The 15,612-nt window shown below is 39.0% G+C and overlaps 1 protein-coding gene across 2 annotated transcripts in view; it reads right to left on the reverse strand.

Moving 5' to 3' along the window:
- The window catches only part of ADAMTSL1 (ADAMTS like 1), a 542,967-nt gene that overhangs the window by 421,971 nt on the left and 105,384 nt on the right, over nucleotides 1–15,612 (reverse strand). For both annotated transcript variants that reach the window (XM_072154046.1, XM_072154056.1), the window contains exon 2: nucleotides 9,806–9,925. In XM_072154046.1, the coding sequence (XP_072010147.1) occupies nucleotides 9,806–9,925 (120 nt within the window). The remainder of the gene's footprint in view (nucleotides 1–9,805; nucleotides 9,926–15,612) is intronic.

A 15,612-nucleotide genomic window follows, 5' to 3' on the forward strand; every position in this document is an offset into this window, starting at 1 on the left:
TGGTAGTTAAGCTAGTAGTGGTGGAACCCCTGCTGATCCTGGTTTGGCAAATGTGGCACACCACAGTCCGTCGGTCATCCGGTGTTTCCTTAAAGAACCTCCAGACTTCTGAAAATCTAGCCCTCGCCGCAGGAGCCCTTGCCACGGGAGCTTCACTAGTTGACACATTTGGCGCTGATGCACCAGCTCTGGCCCTGCCTCTCCGTCTGGCCCCACCACTGCCTCTTCCAACCTGTTCTGGTCGAGGACTCTCCTCCGTCTCAGAAGCACTGTGTTCACCCGGCCTCTCAACCCAGCTTGGGTCTGTCACCTCATCATCCTCCGATCCCTCAGTCTGCTCCCCCCTCGGACTTCCTGCCCTGACAACAACTTCCCCACTGTCTGACAACCGTGTCTCCTCATCGTCGGACACCTCTTTACACACTTCTTCCAGTACGTCAACAAGGTCATCATCACCCACAGACTGCGACTGGTGGAAAACCTGGGCATCGGAAAATTGCTCATCAGCAACCGGACAAGTGGTTTGTGACTGTGGGAATGGTCCAGAAAACAGTTCCTCAGAGTATGCCGGTTCAAATGGCAAATTTTGCTGGGAGGGGGCAGACTGGGGGGGAGGAGGCTGAGGTGCAGGAGCTGGAGGAGTGCCGATTTCGGTGACATGGGTGGACTGCGTGGAAGACTGACTGGTGGACAAATTGCTCGAAGCATTGTCGGCAATCCACGACATCACCTGTTCGCACTGTTCTGGCCTCAACAGTGCTCTACCACGATTCCCAGTAACTTCAGACATGAACCTAGGGAGTGTAGCTCTGCGGCGTTCCCCTGCTCCCTCATAAGCAGGTGGTGTCTCACCCCGCCCAGGACCACGGCCTCTGACCCCTGCAGTAGTTGGACGCCCACGTCCCCGCCCTCGTCCTCTACCCCTAGCCCTCGGGTTAAACATTTTGAAAATGAGAGTTATAACTTGAATTTTTTTTTTTTTACTTTTTTTTTTGTTTTTGTTTTTGTGTTTTTTAGTTTTTAAAACCAAACGATGCTATCCTATTGCTATGGCTATTTTATAGCCAAGTATGAAAGCACACTGCTATGCCAGATGAGATGACGCTGAGTTATGAAAAAAATAAACGTAAAATAAAAAAGGAAATGGCAGACTGTGCCTAATTGAAATACAACCCCGGGCCCTAATAAATTTTCCCACTTCGGTCTTTGCGATGGATATGTGCGTCACTAAAACACAGTGGTCGCAAGTCTGACTCCAAATTGCTCACAATTTACTAGTAGATGCACTGCAACAACTACAGCCACCAGCAGATCAACCAGAAATCAAATATATATAACGCTACTGTAGGCGTAATTAAGCCGTTTGTATTCTCCTATGGCTATTTTATAGCCAAGTATGAAAGCACACTGCTATGCCAGATGAGATGACGCTGAGTTATGAAAAAAATAAACGTAAAATAAAAAAGGAAATGGCAGACTGTGCCTAATTGAAATACAACCCCGGGCCCTAATAAATTTTCCCACTTCGGTCTTTGCGATGGATATGTGCGTCACTAAAACACAGTGGTCGCAAGTCTGACTCCAAATTGCTCACAATTTACTAGTAGATGCACTGCAACAACTACAGCCACCAGCAGATCAACCAGAAATCAAATATATATAACGCTACTGTAGGCGTAATTAAGCCGTTTGTATTCTCCTATGGCTATTTTCTAGCCAAGTATTACAGCACACTACTATGCCAGATGAGATGACGCTGAGTTATGAAAAAAATAAACGTAAAATAAAAAAGGAAATGGCAGACTGTGCCTAATTGAAATACAACCCCGGGCCCTAATAAATTTTCCCACTTCGGTCTTTGCGATGGATATGTGCGTCACTAAAACACAGTGGTCGCAATTCTGACTCCAAATTGCTCACAATTTACTAGTAGATGCACTGCAACAACTACAGCCACCAGCAGATCAACCAGAAATCAAATATATATAACGCTACTGTAGGCGTAATTAAGCCGTTTGTATTCTCCTATGGCTATTTTCTAGCCAAGTATTACAGCACACTACTATGCCAGATGAGATGACGCTGAGTTATGAAAAAAATAAACGTAAAATAAAAAAGGAAATGGCAGACTGTGCCTAATTGAAATACAACCCCGGGCCCTAATAAATTTTCCCACTTCGGTCTTTGCGATGGATATGTGCGTCACTAAAACACAGTGGTCGCAAGTCTGACTCCAAATTGCTCACAATTTACTAGTAGATGCACTGCAACAACTACAGCCACCAGCAGATCAACCAGAAATCAAATATATATAACGCTACTGTAGGCGTAATTAAGCCGTTTGTATTCTCCTATGGCTATTTTCTAGCCAAGTATTACAGCACACTACTATGCCAGATGAGATGACGCTGAGTTATGAAAAAAATAAACGTAAAATAAAAAAGGAAATGGCAGACTGTGCCTAATTGAAATACAACCCCGGGCCCTAATAAATTTTCCCACTTCGGTCTTTGCGATGGATATGTGCGTCACTAAAACACAGTGGTCGCAAGTCTGACTCCAAATTGCTCACAATTTACTAGTAGATGCACTGCAACAACTACAGCCACCAGCAGATCAACCAGAAATCAAATATATATAACGCTACTGTAGGCGTAATTAAGCCGTTTGTATTCTCCTATGGCTATTTTCTAGCCAAGTATTACAGCACACTACTATGCCAGATGAGATGACGCTGAGTTATGAAAAAAATAAACGTAAAATAAAAAAGGAAATGGCAGACTGTGCCTAATTGAAATACAACCCCGGGCCCTAATAAATTTTCCCACTTCGGTCTTTGCGATGGATATGTGCGTCACTAAAACACAGTGGTCGCAAGTCTGACTCCAAATTGCTCACAATTTACTAGTAGATGCACTGCAACAACTACAGCCACCAGCAGATCAACCAGAAATCAAATATATATAACGCTACTGTAGGCGTAATTAAGCCGTTTGTATTCTCCTATGGCTATTTTCTAGCCAAGTATTACAGCACACTACTATGCCAGATGAGATGACGCTGAGTTATGAAAAAAATAAACGTAAAATAAAAAAGGAAATGGCAGACTGTGCCTAATTGAAATACAACCCCGGGCCCTAATAAATTTTCCCACTTCGGTCTTTGCGATGGATATGTGCGTCACTAAAACACAGTGGTCGCAAGTCTGACTCCAAATTGCTCACAATTTACTAGTAGATGCACTGCAACAACTACAGCCACCAGCAGATCAACCAGAAATCAAATATATATAACGCTACTGTAGGCGTAATTAAGCCGTTTGTATTCTCCTATGGCTATTTTCTAGCCAAGTATTACAGCACACTACTATGCCAGATGAGATGACGCTGAGTTATGAAACAAATAAACGTAAAATAAAAAAGGAAATGGCAGACTGCGCCTAATTGAAATACAACCCCGGGCCCTAATAAATTTTCCCACTTCGGTCTTTGCGATGGATATGTGCGTCACTAAAACACAGTGGTCGCAAGTCTGACTCCAAATTGCTCACAATTTACCAGTAGATGCACTGCAACAACTACAGCCACCAGCAGATCAACCAGAAATCAAATATATATAACGCTACTGTAGGCGTAATTAAGCCGTTTGTATTCTCCTATGGCTATTTTCTAGCCAAGTATTACAGCACACTACTATGCCAGATGAGATGACGCTGAGTTATGAAAAAAATAAACGTAAAATAAAAAAGGAAATGGCAGACTGTGCCTAATTGAAATACAACCCCGGGCCCTAATAAATTTTCCCACTTCGGTCTTTGCGATGGATATGTGCGTCACTAAAACACAGTGGTCGCAAGTCTGACTCCAAATTGCTCACAATTTACTAGTAGATGCACTGCAACAACTACAGCCACCAGCAGATCAACCAGAAATCAAATATATATAACGCTACTGTAGGCGTAATTAAGCCGTTTGTATTCTCCTATGGCTATTTTCTAGCCAAGTATTACAGCACACTACTATGCCAGATGAGATGACGCTGAGTTATGAAAAAAATAAACGTAAAATAAAAAAGGAAATGGCAGACTGCGCCTAATTGAAATACAACCCCGGGCCCTAATAAATTTTCCCACTTCGGTCTTTGCGATGGATATGTGCGTCACTAAAACACAGTGGTCGCAAGTCTGACTCCAAATTGCTCACAATTTACTAGTAGATGCACTGCAACAACTACAGCCACCAGCAGATCAACCAGAAATCAAATATATATAACGCTACTGTAGGCGTAATTAAGCCGTTTGTATTCTCCTATGGCTATTTTCTAGCCAAGTATTACAGCACACTACTATGCCAGATGAGATGACGCTGAGTTATGAAAAAAATTAACGTAAAATAAAAAAGGAAATGGCAGACTGTGCCTAATTGAAATACAACCCCGGGCCCTAATAAATTTTCCCACTTCGGTCTTTGCGATGGATATGTGCGTCACTAAAACACAGTGGTCGCAAGTCTGACTCCAAATTGCTCACAATTTACTAGTAGATGCACTGCAACAACTACAGCCACCAGCAGATCAACCAGAAATCAAATATATATAACGCTACTGTAGGCGTAATTAAGCCGTTTGTATTCTCCTATGGCTATTTTCTAGCCAAGTATTACAGCACACTACTATGCCAGATGAGATGACGCTGAGTTATGAAAAAAATAAACGTAAAATAAAAAAGGAAATGGCAGACTGTGCCTAATTGAAATACAACCCCGGGCCCTAATAAATTTTCCCACTTCGGTCTTTGCGATGGATATGTGCGTCACTAAAACACAGTGGTCGCAAGTCTGACTCCAAATTGCTCACAATTTACTAGTAGATGCACTGCAACAACTACAGCCACCAGCAGATCAACCAGAAATCAAATATATATAACGCTACTGTAGGCGTAATTAAGCCGTTTGTATTCTCCTATGGCTATTTTCTAGCCAAGTATTACAGCACACTACTATGCAAGATGAGATGACACTGAGTTATTAAAACAATAAACGTAAAATAAAAAGAAACTGGCAGACTGTGCCTAATTCTACTCAAACCCCTAATAAATTTTCCCACTTTGGTGTTTGAGGTGGATATGTGTGTCACTAAGAGCTAAACACAACGGTAGCAAGTCCCCCTGCAAATTCCTCACAATATGGTACTAGCTGCAAATAAAAAAAAAAAAAAATTATAACGTTATTGTAGCCCTAAGAAGGGCTGTTGGGTTCTTTTAGAATCACTCCTGCCTAACAGTAAGCTAATAGAACACCCTAACGCTTTCCCTGACCAGCAGCAGCTCTCTCCCTAGCGGCATCCAGACAGAGAATGATCCGAGCAGCGCGGGCAGCGGCTAGTCTATCCCAGGGTCACCTGATCTGGCCAGCCAACCACTGCTATCTACGTGTAAGGGTACCACGTCATGCTGGGTGGAGTGCAGAGTCTCCTGGCTTGTGATTGGCTCTGTTTCTGGCCGCCAAAAAGCAAAACGGCGGGAGCTGCCATTTTCTCGAGCGGGCGAAATACTCGTCCGAGCAACGAGCAGTTACGAGTACGCTAATGCTCGATCGAGCATCAAGCTCGGACGAGTATGTTCGCTCATCTCTAATGTTTTTCTTAATCTGTGTACAGTAATTATTAAAAAACAATTCTGTTTCATGGATAGCACATAAAATACTTGCTTCGTCAGGAACTTTGATGCATACTGTATTAATAGCGTATAGGCCAAAATACATATAGTCCATTTAAAGTGCAACAGTAAATAACATCTCCATGCTATTCTAAATTTACTATTGCACTTTAAATGGACTACATGTATTTTGGCCTGTCTGTTTTTAATCCAGTATGCATTGTATGAAATTATATATATATGTTTTCTGTAACTCTATACATTAATTGTCCCCTGTATGTATTGTCCTGTATTTGTACTGTATTTTAAATGATCCCCCTTTTTCTAGGAATGTTTAATGGATCAACTCAATAAAATATGAATTGTTATTTATTCACATGTTTGGAACTGACATTTCTCTAACACCCACAAACGGAGATACCCCTGATCATGGGTGTTAACCCCTTACACGCCATGGTCAATCAGTACCACAGTGTGTAAGGATATTGTGCTTCTGGATCTAACCACCCAACTGCGCACCCCACTTGTTGGGGGATCCAATCCATCCTGTGGCAGCTCCGATGAGTACCCCGAGGTCCGATTAGTACCCCGAGGCTGCCTGAAGCCTTGTGATGTCAGATCCTGCCCCCCCGAGCATTAACATGTTTAACCAGTTATGTAACACACTGCAAAACATTAGTATTGCAGTATCCTGAACTTGAACAAACTATAAGAGGATCGCTTGTTCAAGCAAAACTGTGTAAAAAAATAAAATAAAAAGAGTTTTTTTCATAAAAATAAATAGAGAGAGTGTCGTCGAAATATCACCTTTGCATATATAACACTTTCAATGTTCAAAAACACAAACTCACAAAAATCCCACATATTTGGTATCACTGGGTCCAGAACAATCATTACAATAAATTTCAAACATTAATGGACCCTCTTAGTGAGTGCAGTAAAAAAAAATCTGAGAAAACATGAAAAACTTAAAGTTTTTTTAATCAAATCCCTTCACAATAAATGTTCTAAAAAGGGTTCAAAATATATGTGTCCCAAAATGATTCCTTCAGACAGCTCTGTCAACAGATATATATATATATATATATATATATATATACAGTATAACAAAATATATAAATGAAGTATTGTCGGAATCATAATGACCCAGAGAATAAAGATAACAAATTATTTTTCCAGTACGGTGAACTGGATGCTAAAAATCCCCAAAAATGATGCTTTTCTTTTTCTATCCCAAAGAAAGTTAATAAAATCTCATGAAGGTGACAATAGAAATTGACTCTGCAATGGTACTTCTTCCCTTCAATACTTTCATTTAAGCCAAAAAAATTTCAATTTTTAATTTGCACAAATGTGAAGGAAACCATGATGTTTCGGACCCCTGAAGGGTATGCAAGGTCACTTAGTTATCCTTTTTAGACACTCCCAAAACGCACAAGTTCTGAGAGGCGCAGGAAGTGATTTAAAGTTGTCCACACATCTTCTGGATACAACAATAAATCCCAACCCTGAATGGCTATGAGACCCCTTTCACTAGTCTCAGTAAAACAGAACCTTATCAAACCAATTAAGCTACCACCAGTTTTCCTTTAATATAAGCCCGGTTAATAACGGGAATATATAGGGTGAGGAACCAACCCGGTAGCATGTATATAACCGAGACACGGACGTTGGGGTTTGTGGATCGAGATAAAAGAGCAACAGACACACTAGACAAACAGTACACACAATAGATATATGTATATACAGTTAAGCAGAGTACAAATACACAGGTAGAACTACAAATATTAGCAATCCATATCTTAGTTAGCTTATGTGTGGGCCTAATGGAACCTGATTGTACACACCTTAAGATATTTCCTGTGCACTTGATGGTAAATGGTTTCCCAGACAAAAGCACACCCCCAGAAGGGCTCATAGGTCCCTCCTAACTGGTATTAAGTCCAAAATCTTGGAGAAGACATAGCTTCTCAAGGGGAAGTCATAGGGTCAGGGTTCTAGTATCGCTGGATCCGGGTGAATTCCTGGATCTCATTGATACCAAACCTGACCCAGTTGCTATGGTCCCATCCCGAGCCTTGGAAATTGGGGCACTGTGATCCCCTGATGATACCGAATCCAAAAATGTCATTGCCAGGAGCTATTCGCTCCCTCTGCTTGGGTGTTTATGCAGAGTTTCATCTCTTATGCATGTTAGGGGTGCAGATTATTCCTGGACATTGATTAACAGGCTCTTATCTTGTGCCAATTTGTTGCACGCTTCATCCAGCCTGACTGGTTGCTTGTTATTTGAGTGCCCAGCATAGCCCTTACTTACCAGCTGCTTTTTGTGTAGTATTCACATTATTCATTGCACTTGCATGGGTTCCTGACAGTGCCTTTAGCAGGGTCGCCTTGGGGTGACAGTTTGTTGGTATTATAAGGTGCCACTGTCCACCCTCTGTCCATACTTGTGTGAGGGGTACAGCTGGGTTGTATCCCCCTCCCTTTTAGATGTTTTTAATCATTTGTGTCTGACCTGTGTGTCGTTTTTGTATATATTGTTTCATTTGTTAATAAAGATTACTCCTTTTGGCTATTACACACATGTTCTCGTGTATTTTCTAATTGGTTGCTCTTCCATGTGTGTAGCTCCTTATATTTAGTTACTTGGTGCCACATTCCCACCACCCCTTAATATATGGGTAGGAGTCCACACCCCACACATAGATCTTTAATATCAAAAGTCTTTAAAAACCCATCAAAATAAGTTATCAATAACTAAGAAATAATAGCCTCTTCTTTAGAATATAGGTGATTGGCTAGACCATATTTTATCATTACTGCTAGGGGTCCCAGGAAAATGACCTCTTCTGATCATATCCTGACTGAACATATACTGGCTATGCTAAGGATATCTGAATGCTATTCTACAGTCATGGAAAACCCATTCAGTCATATCCAACATCATCCAACATAAACCAATCCCAGAATATTTATTCACTATATGTTACATAATAGCAAAAAAATGCAAATATAGCCAACAATGTGTTATATGTTTTCTTAAACTTTCAATGCAATTCATCATGTTCCTAGTACACGAAATGACAGGTTTTTGGCATCAGATTAAATATATGACTTAAATGTTCATGGCGTTCCTCCATAGTTTTAATAGGGAATCAATTCAGCAATGTATAAAAATGGCATGCCAAATGATAAAGGAATTGTCTATGGACACAGAAATTCCACAGTTCTCCATTAATATATCTGGTACATGAAGTTTAAAACATAACAACAATGAAAGGTTTTAGCCACAGAGTTCTAACCCCTAGCTGGTGTCCATGACCACAAAGAAAATATTATATAACAGGAATAACTTTACATTGTACAACTCCACAGGGTAGTAACTTGGAATATAGCAGCTCTGTACATTATATCACCAATAGCAGCTGGTTAAGTATTTATATCCTGTCACAAGCCACAATAAGACCATGCATATTTAAAGTACTGTATATGTAGATATATAATAAATCAATTCAGTCTTATAAAGGAAGCAACACATTGGGAGTCATTGGGGTACATGTATCATAAGTCTCATATCTTAGCGTTTTTTCTTTATTCGTATATGTGGCGTTTGGACTGTAGGGAATTTGCGACTTTTTAAACAAAAGTCGCAAAAACTCTCCTGGGAAGGGGCACCCGTACATTTGCGCAAAATTTGCGACTTTTAACAAAGTCGCAACTTTCAGATCTGAATTCAGGTGATAACCCAGGGAACACTGCAGGAAACTAGACAATTGAGAACTTTAAAAGGAGCCTGTTTTAGGCGCAAGAAAATGCACAAATGAGCACAAGCACCATGAAAAGCCTCAATAATTAAAGAAAAAGGCAAGCCAAATGTTTAAAAAATGCACCCCATTTGTGTCTCTCTTTTTTCAGGTTTTGGATTAGCTTGATTTATCTCACCAAGTGATATATTAGGCAATTAAACCTAAGCTTTTTTCTGCCACTTTTTAATTTGCAATTGCAAATTCTACACCTTCTTGGGAGTGGAGTTTATTAGCTACAAGTTGCAATTATTTAAAGAAAAGGCTAAGATAAATGACTCTCGTATGTTTTGTTGCATTTCAACATCTAAATACAAATGTACATTGATATAGACAATCATCCTACCGGATCTTCAATCTTGTGAGTGTTCATCAGATCAGCTAAAAAATCATCCTGGTGACTTTCTCTTCTTATGAGAGGAAATTCATGAAGAAACACAGCACCTTGTGTATGGTCACTATATACCTAAAAATAAATATTGAGAAATTTATTTTAATAAGTTTAGTTCAGGCTAAATCTTGAAACAACAGTGTAACAAATTATGAAACAAAAGCTACATCAGCTTTTTGCAACTAGGTCTTATTCATGTGATAATAATTCTCCTCTTGGTTTTGTAGAACCAAACTTTTGTCTGGAAAAAATCTGTTACTTGACTAGCAAATTATCATACAGTTTCCTTGCTTTGTTGACCTATGTAAATATGAAGTCTGTTATCACAATTGTAAATTTCTTGCTTGGCTACTGCATAAAAGAAATAAAAAAAAGCCAATAATTAAATGGTTACTCACTCATAGTAGTCATCTTTCTATTGTTCATAACAATAACCCTCTTAAGAAGTAGGTGGAAGTAAATTCAGATGTTCGGTATCCTCTTCAATCGTAAAAACTAATTTTTGTGTTACATACTGTGCTCCTCTATCCTTTCTACTTGTAAGCAAGAATTTTTCCACATCTGGAATTTAGGTACGTTTATACCTGTTACATACAGATCACTTTCTTTGCTAAATCATAGTCATACACTGGCCACACCTATGACCTCAGTGTTCAGATTATGAGACTTTAATAATACAGCATATATATAATAATAGTTGGGATTTATGTTGATGGGGATGAGGGTTTATGATGTTTTATTGCGCTTTTTTGGACTTCATTTACCACTTTTAATGCACATAAAGGAGTTTGTCACCAAGCAGTAATTTGCCCCGTATTTATCTATGTATTTCGCCTGATTGCAAGAAGGATTCACCAAAAAATCTTATCCTAGCATAACAAATAGAGTACCATGGGATGTGCACTTTTGTGCAACAAAGAAATCACTGCAGATCTTATATTCAAGATTTATCTAATGCAGCATTTTATATACAAACAGTTAACCACCTGAAAGAGGAAAATGTCCCTCTAGATGCCAATTTGGTGACTCCAGAACATGAAAAATGCCTCTTTAGTGCCACTTAAAGGGGTTTTCCCACAAAGACAAGTTAGGCCCTATCAACTGGATAAGGCCTAACTTGCTGATCAGTGGAGGTCTCAGTGCTGAGACCCACGCACACCGTGAAAATGAGGGGTCCGATTAACCCCTTGACGCCCCATGAGAGTAATGGAGCGGCGCTCGGCAAATTCCATCAGCACCATAGAGATTAATGGAATGGAGCAGAACGTTCATCTGAAGCCATCTGCTCCATTAGTCTGAGGAGCGGCAAGGAATCGGTCAGACCCCTCATTTTCATCTGCGGGGGTCTCAGCACTGAGACACCCACTGATCAGCATGTTAGGCCCTATCCAGTTGATAGGGCCTAAATTGTCTTTGTGGGAAAACCCCTTTAAGGTCTACTTTTTTATAGGGCCCTGACACATGTCTATGGACTTGCTGCATGGTCCACCTGTACTTTTTTGTTAGGAGTTTGGCAGTTTGGTTGTGAGCTTTGCCATAAAGAGTTCTTATTAGCTAGATCTCTGTACAGAAAATCTTTTTTAAGACAATATTTCAACATCAAAAATAAATGTATAAACTACTATATGAAAGGATAGATGTAAAAGGTTATTTGTCTAAGTCCATAGATGGAATGACTTGCTGTTTCTTTAAGCAAATGCCTTACAAGGGATAATTTTGTTCATATGAAAGATAAAATAATCATTTTTCACACATGACAATCTTCATAAGTTATCCACTGAATGCTTTTGTCAGATACAACTATTATGCTATTGCTCCAGGTAACATAGTTGACTGAAGTCTTTGACACCTATAAGAAGATTGACATGTAATAAGATTGTAGTAGAACAAAGCTTCAAAGATCTTGCTAACTTCAAACTTTTTTTTTTAACTACAACCTTATCAAGGTTTTAAAGCCAGAAAACTGGGTGCACATGGTTAGATAGGTTTCCTTTGAATGCTTTATTTATGACTACAAATATTTGATCGCACTTGGTAAACTTGGGAAAAAAACTCCATTGTTAGTTTTTATATTAAGAAATTAAAGATCTGAAGATGCTTGCCTTGGCAGAACACAAATCGTAGGCTTATTTGTATGTTTTATGTTACATTAAGCTGAAATGTGCAATGACCATATCAAGTAGTTATATGTTTGATCACTAAGGCATGTTAGAAAGAAGAATTAACAATGCCCATTTCCTAAGGGTCTTTGGGTACATTTACTATTATGGCATTTTGGCTGATTAACACTTACTTACCATTCAATGTTCTTCTTAAAAAACATTATAATAAAAGGATGCATAATCAGATCAGAAGCAGGGTAGTGGAGTCAGAGTCGTGGAGTTAAAGACCATTTGGCGGAGTTGGAGTCTTCTCCAAAAATATATAATACATTGTTACAATTAGTTAATAGCAGTATGTGCTGAAAAATTTATAATCAGAATTTAGGAAAATTATGGAATGTTATACAGGCGGTCCCCTACTTAAGAACACTCGACTTACATACGACCCCTAGTTACAAACGGACCTCTGGATTTTGGTATTTTGTAAATGTCTTTCATGAGAAATTGTATGGTTTCAAAGAAAAATAACATTAGTTATGTTGAATTCAACATTAATAGTCCCAAATGTTATTAGTTTGGAGGGGATTGGGCCCCAAGTGGATTCTTTGGTGTGTACCTATTGGTGTCACTTGGAGAACGGGGTTGTACATTGAGTTAAGTTTATATTTTAACTTGTATTATTAACATCATACCTGATATATAATGTATTGCATGTTGCTCCAGGTATAACACACAGTATAGTATGAGTGGTATAGTGTGGAAAGATACATTTATTAGCTATTGCTGTATGACTTGAAATGTGTTTTCAAACATATATCAAGCCTACTCTAAGGATGATTATTAAGGATTAATATTTGATTGGAAACTTTTCTCTAGTTCTGCATTTTGTAACTCCTATCCCATTGATCCTTTTCTTGACACTTCTGCTTTAATCTCCTGAAAAGGCTCAAATTTTTACCAATTTCCTTCTATTCCATTGCCAGAAATATTTCTATTGGATGCAACTCTAGAAGGAGTTATGGACTTTCAGTTTTGAGGTTAATTGTATTTTGTTTTATTGCTGAAGATGCAATATGTTCTGGTGTGTTATTAAGCTGTGAACATGAAACTCTAATTACAGGGTAAATACTGACCTTTTCTTCAGTAAAAACCAGCCAAATATTTTGACTGCTTATGACTTGTCAATTATCACTTAGCAAAATAGCATTTATATTTCAATATATGATGAATTCAGATAGTTGCAAGCTGTAACCCTAAACCGCAGGTAAAGGAAATATATGTAATACCGCTTTTAAACATAAAAGTACTACAGTAAAAATATACTTCCACAGTTACGTATGTGAGAGATTTTCTTAATGACAACAAAATCCAAACATCACTTACGCATTGCTGGATAGTTGGAGCCAGGTTTTTTCTTTTTTAGCTTTGAAGGTAAATACAGAGTTTCATATAAATTTGCAAATAAGGAAATGTAAATTCTGGGAACCATGGAAGCATTTAGCTGAGATAAATAAAAGAGGAATAACAAGATTTGTATAATTTAGCTTTACTTCAATAAAATCATATAACAATCAAATACCAAAATGAATGATATCATAAATCAAAGTTAATAACTAGTTCCTTGTGTTTGTGAATTCCAGAATCTTTACTTTACTACAGACAATTTTTAAGCGTTTTTGTCGTTTTCTAACCCTGTGGCACAAATCGTTTTTGTCTGAAAAATGTCTTTATTTGACAAGACATACACACTCCTGACCTCATTAGTGTCCTTTATATGTCTTCTACACAAAAGTAAGTCCTAATTTAACACCATTTTAAATATTAGACAGCTTACTTATTTAAATAGCCTAATAGCCTAGACAGTGTTAAAGTGAGTCTACTATCTCCCAAATAAAACCTGTATTTTGTAGGGGATTCTATAATTATTTCAAAATATACATTTCCTGTTTTCCAATAAATAGCATTTTGGAAATAATTCTGTTAACATTTCCTTAATTGTTTTCATAATGTGGAACTTCATTGTGAACTTCGATCACAGGCCTGGGAAACAATCTGATTGGTGGTGGTTTATAGGCCTAAATTCTCATCACAGGATTCCTTTGAAGAGGTTAGACAAATAAAAAAAGTGTGTTTGAAAATAGTGATTTTTAGGGTAAGATGGCATAAAAAATTCAGATTAGTAGTGTTCTATGGCACTCACAAAAACGGTCATATAGCTGATGGAAATAGAGTGACATACAGTGCCCTAATTTTCTTATGAATATACAGAGGCCTTATCTGCTGCCTTCACCCCCAAATAAACACCCATCAGCGATTACTCCAAGGGAACAGGTTGTCCAGTAGTACAGTGTAGAGGTCTCACATCAAATGGCACCACAATGAATTATATGTAGCCCCTTTTAAAATCGATATACAGCCCCCACCAGTTTATGTACAGTGACAACAAATTCTCACTAATTTATCTGAATCACCAATAACCCCTCAATGATATGGAGCAGAGTACCCCCACAGTACTCATACTGTCTGCTCTTCCTGCACCTAGGCTGACAATACACATCTATGATTAAACATGGTCACATGGTCTGGATCATGGCTTTACACTGGCTGACCCTATAACAGCAACTATCTTTCCTGTATTTGCGCAATGCCACACAAAACCAACCATTCCATATTCCCTACCCAAACAGCAGGGTTATGAAGGATCTTACAGCACAACAGAGAGAGTAAGGCTGGACAGCCTGCACTCTGCATGAACCTCACTGAGCTGCTGCAGGGACCATGTTTGCCATACAGTACTGTACAGTACATACACTGCAGAGGGTCGACACAGAGCAGCAATCCTGGACCCTGCTCCTCTCTAGAAATGAGCTGCTGTAGTTAGTATCCTGATGACCCACACTGTGGATTAACGTGGAGCAGGAATCTGCCTGTTCGGGCAGATTGGCGGTCTGGGCACTGGTGCATCAGTGCATCTGATCCCAATCCTACTTCTCCAGCAGGGGGCACCGCCTGAGGCAAGAGTCTCAACTCCCCTCATTGTGGGTGCACCCCTGTGAATATAGAAACATTGCCTACTTAGAAGTGAAAAAAAAATTAAGCCTTAAAGTCAAAACACATTGGCCACTAGTATGCTCATCACATTTCAAACTTTATAGAGGTACTTAACAAATGTGTCCACCCAAATCTGGATTCCAATAAAAATGTGGGTCTTGATGGTTCAGTTTTCCCAGGTACTCACCTGCACTGAATTTTATTTTATTGAAGAAATGTGCTCTTTAAAGTTATCTAAGCCAAAAAATGCTGAATTTTATTTAGTGCACAAGCCAAGTAAGGATTTTCATACAGGACATATGGCATTTTAAAATATATGCTTTCAAATCACTGCCATGAAGGTATTGGTGAGGCTACCAACTATACCACACAGCTGAAAGCTCCTTCTGGCATTGTAGCCTTAAACATCATGTGTGTCCAGTGAAACAAAATCCATTTTTACAGATTATTAGGGCTTTATGAGTAGCCAAAGATAACACATTACCTGTACCACTCCGGTGTTCCACTTATTTGGAGCCATTAGCTATATATTTTCTGGTCCTTTACAGTTGTGGGGGCTTAAGCTAACTTGCAGTAACTCCACATGCAAACACAGAAGTGCCACACAGC

The sequence above is a fragment of the Engystomops pustulosus genome, chromosome 1, assembly GCF_040894005.1.
Source record: "Engystomops pustulosus chromosome 1, aEngPut4.maternal, whole genome shotgun sequence".
In the NCBI taxonomy this organism is placed as follows: Eukaryota; Metazoa; Chordata; class Amphibia; order Anura; family Leptodactylidae; genus Engystomops; species Engystomops pustulosus.